Raw genomic sequence first — 13,906 nt, 5'->3', positions numbered from 1 at the left:
GGCGAAATGGTCGAAATTAGGGTTTTTAGATTTTGGGTCGTAATGTTGAACTTGAAGGGATTTGTAGTTGGGCTCGACACTCCAGTACGAACTACGATGAAAAAAAAATTGTCAAGTCGAAGTGCTTTGGCATATGTCGTGTAAAAACCACATGTGCGGCGATGAAAAAAAACTAGAGCACGCCGGCGATGAAAAAAAAAAAAACCAACGAGAGAAATAATGGATATTAATTAATGATATTAATATATAAAACAAAAGGAAATAAATCGAAACAGGAAATTTTTTTTTTATAAAAAAAATGAAGTCTAGATGGTTTTGGGCAAAACCGTCCAGAACTGCTTTTGGACGGTTTGGGTCAAACCGTCTGGAATTCCTGACGGTTTTTCCCAAACCGTCCAGAAATTCATTTAGCGACATTATATCCTTAAACCGTCTGGAATTGATTCCAGACGGTTTTTTTGCATTTCTGGACGGTTTAAAACCGTCCAGAATTTGCTTCTTTTTTTTTTTTGTAGTGCAAAGCACCCTTTTTTTTACTCTCTAGTTGTAGCATCCTACTTAAATACGTGATAATTATTTTAAAATAAATATCAGGTTACAAATCATGAAACTTTTGAAATATTTTAAATTATTTAAGTGTATATTTTTCTTTAAAATATATATTATTGCACCTATGTACTAGTGCTCCACAAATGGCGTTGAAAAGATTTTAAAATTTTAGGGCTAAACAACCATCTATTGATCGATGGTAACATTGATCAATTGATGCACGAGGCACATCCATCAATCGACTTAAAGGTTGAATGAACGATGCTCACACACAAGGTTTTGGGAGAAAATTCTAGAACCATGTAGCATGGGTGTCCCTATTTAAGGACCAAGGATAAACCATAGGTCATATTTTCGCCCCCATTCGAGAGACCCAAGCCCCAGAGAGAGAGAGAGAGAGAGGGGTTTTATGGAGGTTTTGCTTGGAAAGCTTCTATCATTGGGGTAATGACATAAACCCCATCTTTAACTTCAGTTTATATGCATAATTTTACTGTACATTTTCGTATCTAATTATGATTAGTTGTTTTTCTAATAGAATGAGTTAAAGTTAGTATTTATTCATTTAAGAAACTATATTCATGCTTGGAAACTATAAAATTTGAAAATATGTTTTCTTTTAAATGACAAATAGTATTAAAACACACATCATTGGATGTTTTAATGCACTTATCTCAGATGGTTAGCGAATGGATTTTAATTTTGATAATAAAAGCTAAATGCCTTTAATATTTCAGAGCAATTTATGGAGTTAGGACTGATGGAAACATTTGTGCATGGTCGATGATGTATATTAGGGCTTTTGAGATGATTATGAGTCTTGCTTATGCATGAGATTAGGGTTTTGTAGTAGATTTTTAGTATTAATCAAGATAACAGAGCTTCAATCGATCGATCCTCGAGGATCAACCAATCGATGCTGGCAAGAAGTGTGTAATTAAGGTTTTGTTTATAAGTATATAATTAGGGTTTTAACACATGATTAAGGTTTCAAGTATGGAATATGTCTAATATATGAATCGCAGTGATGTGAAGTCAAGATGTTTGAAATTAAGGATAAGCGTTCGAGTTAAATAAATGTTCACGTAAAGGTTTAACGGTTTTTATTATGCAACATGTTTATTGAGCTAAGTATTTCTTTTAAATGCATCCTTCTTAGTAAATAATTATGTTGTGAGCCTAATGTTTCTTACAAATGTTTATAAGTGCATTGAAACAGATATTTATTTATTAAATGAATTATGATTATTGAACATATGATGTGAGACATGATGTACAGATGACGAGCATACGGTTATAAAGGATAGGGTCCATAGTTTATTTTATTTTTTGGTCTTGGATCCAATAGTTTTATAAGTGACCAACGTAACCATGTTTAAGTGGTGTTCACAAAGACGGCATCATTCGTGATGTGGATCATCCGAGGTTTAAACCCGGTAGAGCCACTAGCGATGACAGTATGCGTGCTTTATTGTGGCACTGATGTCATATAACAGGTCCCACAAGACAACACCAACCCTATCGAGATTAAAGGCTTGAATAGACCATATGGAATAAAGTTGTGGATTATATATAATTATGTATAAGATTCTTATTAGCATGATTTCTGAATTAAAATAACATGTGAATTGTCCTTGGAATTATGCAAGTCCCAATTTCAAAACAAAACATTTTTTTATGTTAGTGTATTAACAAAGGCAATACTTACTAATTTTGCATAAACCATGTCACTCTCAATTACGAAATTCAAATGTTTGTATTATATAAATTAAGGTTCATTGCATAACAAGCTCCGTACTAAGCCGTAGACTTATTCATTTATTTTTTCACTCGTGAAACACCTTGGTATTTTGTAGATTAGCATGTTGATAGATAGTTAGGTTAGAGCATTTCGCTGGGCTAAAGATGCTCAGAGAATGGCCCGTATAGTCAGGTTTGCATAGCATAGATAGATAGTAATGAACATTGTAGTTAATATTTCTTTAAAAGCTCTATCTTTATGTTGATAATAGCTGAATAATATTGTTAAGGATATTTTTTATTCGACTCAGATCATAAGTTTTTGCTTTTCGCTATAATTTAATCAGATAGTTAGTATTTAAGATAGTAAATTCAGCTAATTACAAGTTAATTAGCATTGAGGCACTACAAGTAACACATTGAGTTAATTATCTTAATTAATTAATTTTAGGGACGTTATAGTATGATATCCGAAGATTCGGCTCTACAAACCACAAGTGTTGATCTAAGCATAGGAAATGATACAAATATGTATGAATTGCAAAAAATCAGAGCATATGAATAGAGTTAATTAGGATGTTACGACAATAAGGTTTGGATGATTGAAGTGCAGGCTAAGTTTGCAGCCTAATTGCTTGAACTGTTTGGTAGAGATACGTTAGATGAATATGCCTTGGAATGAGCTTACCGGTTACCATACTGCAGATGCCTGGCTCAATGGTACAAACAGATGTGTGACCGACACAGGCATGAGATAAATCAAGACTGGCCATCTGGATGTGGACCACTCACTCGAAGATGTGGACCACTAGGATGTAGTTGCACCAGTCATTTATATGGCCCCTTGGATCCAATCACAAAAACATAAACACTATCTGGACCACAGGGCCTTACTCGTATAATGGTAGGGCATGACACATAGTCATGTCATACGATGCAATTCTTTACCATCTTTACATGCATGCATAGTAAAAAAGTACTTACAGAAATAATAATTGTATTCCATTAGTTCAAGTATTTCATATGCATAAGAGAATGAGTCCACATGTTTATAAAAAGAATTTGCGTGCAAGTAGTGATCATGCATGTTTCGTATATATGAAAATAACATGCCATAAAGATAAAAAGATAAGAATATCCATGTGAGGTTCGCTCACCTTGGTTGTAGGAATAGTCTTCAAAACTGACCCGGAACTCACCAATAGGGTCCTCTGCAAAAATCATAATATTAGAAGATTCTATCGGACCAAAAACTTGAGCTAGAAATCAAAAAAGGAACAATTCTCTCACCTTCTGGGGCTTAGAAACTCCCAAAAACACTTTTGGAGTTTTAGAACTTCATTCATTCTCTCAAAGCACACATTGGAAGTCTCTAAGAACCTTGAAATATGTGTAAAGGTGCTAGAGTAAGGATTGGGATGAATATATAGTATCTCACAATCATTTGGAGGCTTGAAAACCCTAAAAAAAAAAAAAAAAAAAAAAAAAAAAAAAAAAAAGTGCATGATTTCGCGTGAGGTTTGAGTCCGAAAAAAGGGAATAGGTTCAAACCCTAGGGTTTCTTGAATCCTACGATCGAACCTAAGGGTTGGGGATCGATACTCCCCATGAAGTGTTCGATCTCCTTGGCCAAAAATTGGCACTGGAGTCTTTCCGGGTCTAAAACTCATCTCATTCAAGCCCAACTTGATTCCAACTAACCCTAACGTTGAAATTACTTAGTCTCTAAACTAGGGTTAGGATCATGGTGTTACAAGAGATGTAATTCCCTATATGTATTATACACCTCTTTGCTCTTCTCCCCTGTGAATGGGCTGAGCCATCATGCCTAGGTAGGTGTTGCATTGGGCTTCTTCTGTTCGAACCTAGTTCAAATGAATATCTAGGTGCAAAACTAGGATTTTGGATGTGGAGGGACAGAATTTAAAAATAAAAATAAGAATAAGAGGTTAAAAATTTGATGTTAGAACAATTATTGGAATATTCTTTTAAAAAAAAATTGTAAAATTAATCATTGTGGCTTATCTGATTTACAATTAGTTCCATGTGGTATCAAAATGAAATCAAAGGTCCTTGAGGTATGCCAAAAAATAATAATTTACTCTCTACAGTCATATTTCGTCTATTGAATTAAAAGGTTTCAACAGTGTGGCATGTCATAGCTAATAAAATTATGACATGTGTCTTATTTAAGTAAAAATCACACTAACGAGATATATTAAATCAATACACGGAATATGACTGTAGGAAGTAAATTATTTCTTTGGCATACCTGAGGTACCTCTGATTTTATTTTGATTCCATATGGAGCTATTTGTAAATCAGATAAACCACATGGATTAATTTTATATTTTTCCCTAAGAAAAAGTTGGCGAACATTTTGAGGCTTCCCCCAAGCATCTTTTAGTAGTTCGACTCCAGAATATTGGTCCATCACTTATGCTCTATTTGTTTTGACGTAAAATATTTTTTGTCGTTTGGCTCGTATGAAAAAATCACCAACGAAGAAAAAGACCGGCAACGAGATTCCGACGACCATCGCCGGAATCTGTCAACAGTGGGCTGGATTCTGGCCAGTTTCGCCGGAATTGGGAAATTGTGTAGAATTCTGGCCAGCTTCGCTAGAATCCAGCACCAAATTTTGACAACTCTAGCCAGATTTCGGTGACGGTTGCCGGATTTCGGCAACCTTGGCTAGTTCTCGGCAAACTAGCCGGAATCCGACCGATAATGCTGGATTACGGCCAAGTCACCGGATTCCTGCAACGCTAGCTGAAATCCAGCTAGTACCGCCAGATTTCGGCAACTAGATCCCAAAATCTAGGGACATTTGGCAACAAATTCGGGCTACTAACAAACTCCAATGCCCGACGTGACGGATTCCCTACGTGCAAGAAATAAGAGTGTAAATTCAGAAAATGATTTACGGTTTTTAAAATTTAAAATTTTTTTAAAAAAAAAATCGGTTAAACTTAAAATAATTTATGTTGACCATCATTTCCGATTGCACCAAACACCAAAAAATACATAAAATATTTTCATAAAATATTTTACGCCCCAACAAACGGAGCATTAGTTTAGTTTCTACCTTTAGTTTATTTTATGTCATCAATCATTATGGTAAAATTTTCAAATTCCCTCACATTCGATCTATATAAAGCAGATAATTAATTGAGACAAACCCTTAGTTTCGTTCTTCTTTTTTGGTGTGTCATTGCTGGTCAACCATATATGTCCTCATATATCAGTATTATATAAGAAAAATACTAAGCTTTCCAAAATTTCTCTCCCAAATTTGCTCCCTAAATAATGTGTCACAATCCGGCCTATGAAATTATGATACATTTCCAAAAATAATAAATTTTATAGGATTGTGGTAAAGGGAGCAAATTTGAGAGAGATATTTGGAAAGTGTAGCATTTCTCATTATATATAAAGGGTCGCTTTTCTCATTTATGCATAACCATCATCCCTTCCACTTAATCAAGATCATGAAGCTCTTTACAGCAGTTTCGATCCTCTTCATGGTTTTTCTTTCTTTTAATCAAGGTACAGCTACCATATATATCATCGTCTAAATAACTTTTGGAAACGTAGGTGCTAATGTATGCATGTGTGTGCCATATTTGCACAGGTGAAAGCTACTTGAAGGTTTGCAGGGACTGGAATGTTCCAACGGCTCTCTCTCCTTGCAAGCTACCACAATGTGATCAGTTCTGCGCTAGGCTACACTATAAACCTAGGGGTTGGGGAAATTGTATACGCAAGGTTTGCCGGTGTTCTTATCTTTGTCAACAATATGCTCCTCCCAAACATTAATGGCGGATGGATCGATCTTTAAATTACAAGGTTATGTCTCTGTCATTGGTTCATGCGGAAGTTGTACGTAGGGAGTAATATGGAACTTCCACTTGATGTCGTTAGATTTCAAGTTTTCTTAATTTATATGGTTAAACCACAAATTTGCTTTGAGACTGTTTGGACGAGTATCTAGTATCCAATGATGAAGATCAATAAATTAAACTAAATATGATATATATTTTTATTTTTATTTTAAATTCTGAAGTAAATATGAGTTCCTGAAGCACCAAAAATTGGCAGCTTCGATTTGCTTTTCTCTTCATTACCTAGGAATTCTACCATAAATGATATTTAATGGCTCGTTTGGATATTCGATTTTTTGAAAAATTATAAATATTAAGAGAATTTGTTTTTTGAAATTATGTTTGGATAGTTTAAAAACATGAGACGAAATTAGAAAAAGTTGGATAAAATCAAATTTGATATTTAAAAAACAGTATTTAAAAAATATTTGAAAAATCTCTCTCACCCAAACATGCCATAAGATTTTGTGTGCATTTGTTATGTACTATATATATTTTACTATAATTTAAAAGTGATAAGTGTGGTGACAAAAGCTCAATAATTTAATTTGAAAAAAAAAATGGTTGAAATTTACGGAATTATATATATGAAAAAACTTCACTTATTCCCTAAACGACCACAAATTTTTCAATGTCTCACTTTAAATTTTAAAAATTTGCAAGGTGGGGTTCTGATTTATCAGTCCCACATTGCAATTATTTTTTCTTTAAAGAAAAGTTTCCAATTAAGTAAAGGGTTGATGATCAGCCAAAACCATATTTGCAAATTATTCTTCCATACATGTAGGAGATTGATCAATAATTCAATGGATTCTTCTAAAAATAATACTCATAGTAATTCACTAGTGGATTGGTGTCACCCTTATTCCTAATGAATAATTAATAAAGACTTTTTTCGTGAGTAGGATTGTCACATCCAACTTGTGAACCACCAAATCAAACACGAATTCTGTCTTTTTAACCAAATGCAAAATAAAATAATAATAATAATAAAAAAGAGCTAGAGAGAGTAATTTTGTCTTATTGTTCGCTTTGATAAAATAAAAAATAAAAAAGCCCCCCAATTTTTTTTTCTAAGGAATAAATTGCCCAATTTTTTTCCTAAGAAAAAAATTGCCCCCAATTTGAGGAAAATGATTTGTAGGAGCGGTTTCACAGGCTTTTTGTATTAAAAAATTAAGTATTAATACAAAAATATCCATCAAAAGATATTTTTGTATTAATACTTAATTTTTTAATAAAAAAAGTCTGTTAGGAGACGGTCCCTGTGTATCAGGCCTCCCAATTTGATCCCATCACACAATCCGCTTGAATTGAAGGAAGAATTTGGCGTTTATGCCTTGAAGAGAAGAAGATTCTGTCGAGGATATAATATAACTATAATTATCAGGGCCGGCCATAATGCCCAAATTAAAGCCAATAATCACTATTTACTCGGCTTTTATCGTGTCATTGAACAAAAGATCAAAAGCATTTAATTCTTTGCATCTAACTCTACGTAGGAAAAAGGCCATTGCACAATAGTTGTGCACGAATCACTCATTCTCTACGTAATATCATATTAATTAAATTTTAGGGTTCAACACTTTTTTGGTACTTGTGATTTAAAATTTTTATTTTTTGCTCTATATGTTTTAATTCGTATCACAAATGGTACCTAGGTTTTAAAAAAGAGAAATGCTTGGTTGTACACTCTTATCCCACTCCTATCCTACCATTGTCTACGTGGACCAATAATGTTGTTAAAAAAATAGGGTCCCACTATACTCTCTCTACTATCTCTCACATTATTGGTCCAAGTACACAAGGGTGGGATAGGAGTGGAATGAGAGTGTACAACCAAGCATTTCTCTTTAAAAAAAGACGAAAATAGTACCTCTGTCCATTTTTCAATCCAAAAACTAATGGTTGTCCATGTGTCTATTCTCAGGTGTTGACACATGTCTTATGCATTAAAAAAATAAAAATAAAATGCTTCAAAAACTAATAAAAAAAATTACAAAAGCATTAAAAAAAATTGAAAAAAAAAAAAAAAAAGGGTGGCTCGACCACCCCCATGGCTGGTTTGGGGGTGGCCGAACAACCCACATGGCACTTGAGGGTGGCCGAACCACCCTCAAGGGCAAAACCTCCTTAATTTTTTTTTTTTTTTTCTTTCTCTTTTGCCCTTGGGGTGACAGAACCACCCACATAAGCCAGAGGGAGTAGTTTGGCCACACCCAAGGGCCAAACCTCCTTAGTTTTTTTTCTTTTTCTTTCTTTTTTTCCCTTACGGGTGGCCGGGCCAAAAGCCCTTATATATATATATATATATATTTTTTTTTCTTGCTCTTTTGCTCTTGGGGATGGCCGAATCACCCCCATGACCCGTGGGCCGGGTGGTTTAGCCACCCTCAAAGGCTAAACTCCTTTAATTTTTTTTTCTTGCTATTTTGTCCTTGGGGGTGGTCCATGGGCCACGGGGGTGATTCGGCCACCCCCAAACCAGACAAGAAGGTAACTCAGCCACACCTCCTTTTGTTTTTTTTTTTTTTTTTTTTTCATTTTTTTTTAAAAATATATATTTTTAAAGTTTTATTATTTTAAATTTTTAATATTTTTAATGCATAAAACATGTGTCAATACCTAAGAGTAGACATGTGTCAATACCTGTCAGTGCCATTAGTTTTTGGACAGAAAAATTGATGGAGTTACCATCTCCGTCTTTTTCCAAAACCCAGGTACTATCTGTGATATGAATTGAAGCACATAAAACAAAAAATAAAGATTTTAAACCAAAGGTACTAATACCCTATTTAACCCTAAATTTTATTAATATCATGTATACCGTTAAATGTATTAACCGTTTTTTCAGAAAAATGTACTGACTTTAAATCACTAAGTGTTCATTTGAGATCGTTATCCTTTTTTTGAGACATTGCTTAATATCCATCATAAACAGGTCATAAATAATGATACAAATTTCATAAAAATTGATTTGTAAAAAACTCACATGAACCAGCTTCTAAAAGCGACATGAGTCCTTTAAAAAAAACATGTACTTCTCACAAGTATGTAAGGGACACATATCACTATTATTAGTTAATTTGTAGGCAACCAGTTTATAAAAAATTTAATGGAAAATGAGCTATTTCCTTTGAAAATATCAGGAAAAATTTTAAATTAATACTCCGTTTGTTTTAGCGTAAAATGTTTTTCATCAGAAAAATTTTTCTGCTGAAAAGATTTTTTGACGTTTGGCACGTACAGAAAATCACAAATATTTTTTTTATATTTTCATTCAATCATATTAAACTACAAAAATCATTTTTTATTTACAACATAAAAATATTAATATTAAATAATTAAAAAAATTAACCTAATAATTTGAGTTTTGACAGTTTTTTGGAGGAGGCCAATCGGTGACTGACAATGGCCCGGTGGTGGTTCAACGGTGGTTTAGTAGTGGTCCAGTGTTGCCCGACAGTGGCTTGATATTGGTGGTCTGGTAGTGGTTCGTCAGTAGTTCTATGGTGGCTCACGGGAGGCTTGAGAGTAGCTCGGTGCTGATTCAAGGGTTCCTCTGTGGTGGCTCGATGATGACTTGGTCGTAGTCCAATAGTGGTCTGGACCTCCGGTGCTTTGAGAATGAGAAATTCAAACTCGAAAAATGATTTATAAATTTTTTTTTTAAAAAAAAATCTTTTTTCAAAACTAAATAAGCTTTTTTGATCAAACTGAAAATATTTTTTCAGTTTAACTAATATTTTTTATCGCACCAAACACCAAAAAATATAAAAAAATATTTTTCAAAAAATATTTCACGCCAAAACAGACAAAGCCTAAGTGTTTGAAATGGTTAGTGTGCTACGCCTTATTTAGTAATTTTTCTTTCTTAATTATGTTAGCATGAAAATAATAATTTATAATGATATTAGATAATTAAGTATCAATTGAATTATATACGTCATTATAATTGATAGAAAAATCATACAAAAAGAAAAAAAGATTTATTTATTTCAGGACTTCAATTTTGTCATTATTTTGGTAACGCATGAAAATTTTATCATCCACAATTGACTTCAACAAGGTAGCAGTACTTTATTGTAGGAATTTCACAATTATATATTATTATTCAGTAGATTTTTTAGAATAACTTATTAATAAAGTCTGATTGTTCATTCAGACTTCCTCCTAGAATTTGAACCACTATAAATCTCTTCAGTAGCGTTGAGTGCTCCAACATATCATTATATACATCAATACATGTCTTAATGGTTTTCCAAATCATCACTACTGTTCTAGGCCTGTTTTGGCCTCATCATTTTTATTTTTATTTTTTAATTTTTTTCTTCTCAACAATAAATGGAAAATGGGAAAATTACATGAGGGTCCTTACCGCTCTTTATACGAATGGAGAAGAGGGGAAGGGAAGTGGGAGGCGGCCCAATTCACAACACCATCTGATCCTGGAAGTGATGAAGAGTATACTCTAATTTGCGAGTTATTAATCAGAAGAGAGGATAGTAGAAGAGCACCGAAATGATAATATGGATGAGAGCTATCAGTTGACATTAAGAGGATAACAATTTTCTTGGATTCTTGAATATAAAACAAAACTAAACACAACAAAGCATTACCCAATTTTAAGACCATTAAATGAACTCTAATACATTATGGTATTAGAAGAAACATAAAATTTCTTATGTGCTAGATCTATTCCCTTGTAATGTTTAGATGTACATAATCCAAAGAATGAGAGGGAAAAAAAAAGAAAAAGGAATAAGACATACCCATACATGCAACTGCTTGTAAATGAAGAAACCATCCTCAAAAGGTGCAGTATAAAATGATGCTTGTAAGCATTATGGATATGTTAATCATGAAGTTCCAAGAAACATGAACTCATGCAGGTTCTTAACAAATGGGGGTGTGGGGTAGGGAAAAAAAGAAAGCACCGAAAGAAATAAATTTTACCAGATCAATTGTCAATCGACGAGCCAAATTTCTGTTCCAGTTTCTTCATCTGACCAGGCATAGTTGCAGGGCAAAGCGTGCTCTGTTCAGCAGGCAAAAGCTTTTCTAATATTATTTTCAAATCCTCCTGAAATACAACTTAAAGTTTCTGATCAGCATCAGTCATTCAACCAGAAATTCTAACCATCCCATCAAACCCTTCCCATAGATACATGCTGTGTCTAAATAAGGTGAGACTCTTTAACTTCTTTTTCCACTTGCCTTGCTAGCTCTCAGGAGGGTGCAAGGAACAATAACATTGAAAGTACAAATATTAGATATGTTAGACAAGAATAATAATAAAAAAAAATAAAAATAAAATAAAATAGAATGAAGTAAGAAGAAGCAGGAATACGATGGGTAATGGTGTCAAGCACACTCCAACTTTCTACAAGATATCATTATCTAAAAAATCCATTCCATGAAAAAGGATCTATTGCTTCACATTGAAGTGGACTGAATTCAGGGGACCACCATGTACGAATGAAGTTTTAACTCCCCAGTAGGATGAAATCGATTAGAAGCTAGAAAATGAAGTAAAAATAAGCAAGGTTTACAATGGACGTATTGTTGCACACTGCAATTATTACAACATATAATTATCTGCAGAATCGGCTCCATGAAGAAGATACTCACAAGTTCATCCACGCTAAGGAGTGAAAGGACCATATGTGCACTATAAACAATGATAGTATGACAGGCATATTTTTCAGCATTTCATGTAACTGGAGGGTTAATATTAAGAAAGTAGATTAAAGTAAATGCATCAGAAATTTCAACAACTTAACTTGCTGCAGTAAAAAATTATGACTTATCTTCCAGCATATATAAAGACCTGTCCAGAATTACAACAAACTGCAAACGTGAATTTCTACTCCCAGACAATTGCATTGGCTGACTGCAGATGGGGAAAACATAAGATGACAAGCAACAAAGTCAAGATACTTTCCACAAGAAACACTAAAAGCACATAAATTACTCGACAATGTCAAAGCAAATCACTCTACAACATTGATTATCCTCTTCGCATCTTATAATGGATTTTCCCAGGACTCTTACCAAGGAAAATGAAGACTAAACATGTATTAAGATTCATCTACAGAAGAATAATCCAATAAATGACCCTTGTAAGCTACTAACAATTCCTCTGCATGATCTCTAAACTTCGCCATGAACTTCGCCAAGAATTTCTCCTCGCTTATATTCAACGTATGAATAAAACTAGGCTCCCTCTTCAACAACCTTTTGGACTTCAAAATCTCCAAAACCATGTACCGGGGAATCACTCTTGCCTCCAAGTCATACATAAAAGACACAGGAAAACGAACTAACGCCGACTTTTCCATCTTAACGGTGTTCATGAAGAACTCAATTCCAAGCTTCAACTTCTCCTCAGATGCCCTAAGCAAACCAGGTTGGTTTCGAAACATTTCCATACATTCATCCGAAGAAAACCCGGAACTCCGAAATAATTCCAATTTCCTCATGAAAGTCTCATTGCTCATGCAACTAACCGTGTAAAGCCCATGAACCAACATCCTCGAATTCACAGAAAAACCCATGTCTAAAACCCGAGAAACAAGATCCCTAAGCTTCGATTCCTGCGTGATAAAAATCCAAGGCTGCCTCGTCAAAAGCATCGAGAGCTGAGTCCCAACGATCCCACAACTCTTCAAGAAGGCAATGTTGCCTAGCAACCTTGATTCAGGGTTTACCCTCACCACCGCAGTACACCGACTCAGAACCCGGATTAGGTCCTGGTTAGTCTGATTTCTGCACAAGACTTTCTTGAGAATTTCAACGCAGGGTACCAATTTTCTCTCCAAACTGACAGTCAAGATAGGGGAATTCTTGGAAATAAACATGCCCAGCTCAGAACCCACAAGACCCAGATCCTGAAAAAACTCGATCTTGGGCTTGAGGGTTTTGTCGATATCAGAGAAGAGTATTTGTGGGCACAAACGGACGGCGGACCGAATGTGGGTCTCGGAGAATCCGAGATTTTGGAGGAAGAGAAGCAGGGATTGCGGTTTCTCATTGGATTTGCCGCGAGGAAGCCGGGTCGAGATAGAGAGAGCTTGGGTTTTGGAGAATTTGAAGTTGTTGATTAGGTAATCGGTGAAGGAAGAGTCGGTTTTTGGGGTCTGGGTTTTGGCTTTGGTGGATGAAGAAAAAGAATGGTAGAAGAAAAAGAGAAAGGGTTCGGTTGAGTCTGCAACAAACCGAAACCGCCGGTGGAGCTCATTGCATTTGAGAGCCTGCATTCAAAATCCGATTGGGGCTTTAGGGTCAAGAGGATGCTCATGAAAAACTGCAGAAATTGGGCTTGTTTGGAAACGTCCTGCCGTGTGCAGAGAGAGATATTTCAATTTTTTTTATTTTATTTTTAAATTTTTTAATAACAACCTACGTCAAAACATTTAAACTTTTTTTATTTTTATATCATATTAATAATTTTTTAATTACTATTCAAATAAAAAATTAACGACAATACAAATTTTTTTTATTTTTTTTATACCAACACCTTTTTTTTTTATATAACATTTATTACTTTTTATAATTTTAAAATTAACAACTTATTATTCTGTACCGGACTGTCAAACAAGACCATAATAACATTGTTGTTAAGGTAAAACGACGTAATCAAAAAGTATCACTCTCTTTTCACAAGGCCTCACCAGATTAGCTAGACATGTATTAGGAACCCTTAGCTCACATCTATTCGAACTATCACCTAA

The 13,906-nt window shown here is 34.3% G+C and overlaps 1 protein-coding gene across 1 annotated transcript; it reads right to left on the bottom strand.

Annotated features, from left to right (window-relative positions):
* Window positions 1-11,941: 11,941 nt before the first annotated feature.
* Window positions 11,942-13,488, bottom strand: LOC133856539 (transcription termination factor MTERF5, chloroplastic). Its single transcript, XM_062291591.1, has 2 exons — window positions 12,228-13,488; window positions 11,942-12,066 (listed from the first exon to the last, which is right to left on the bottom strand). Exon 1 carries the CDS (start codon window positions 13,430-13,432, stop codon window positions 12,254-12,256), a length of 1,179 nt encoding a protein of 392 aa, XP_062147575.1. The 5' UTR covers window positions 13,433-13,488; the 3' UTR covers window positions 11,942-12,066; window positions 12,228-12,253.
* Window positions 13,489-13,906: the final 418 nt, after the last annotated feature.

The sequence above is a fragment of the Alnus glutinosa genome, chromosome 14 (genome assembly GCF_958979055.1).
Source record: "Alnus glutinosa chromosome 14, dhAlnGlut1.1, whole genome shotgun sequence".
NCBI classification, from domain to species: Eukaryota; Viridiplantae; Streptophyta; class Magnoliopsida; order Fagales; family Betulaceae; genus Alnus; species Alnus glutinosa.
This window is presented reverse-complemented; position numbering and strand designations above follow the sequence as displayed.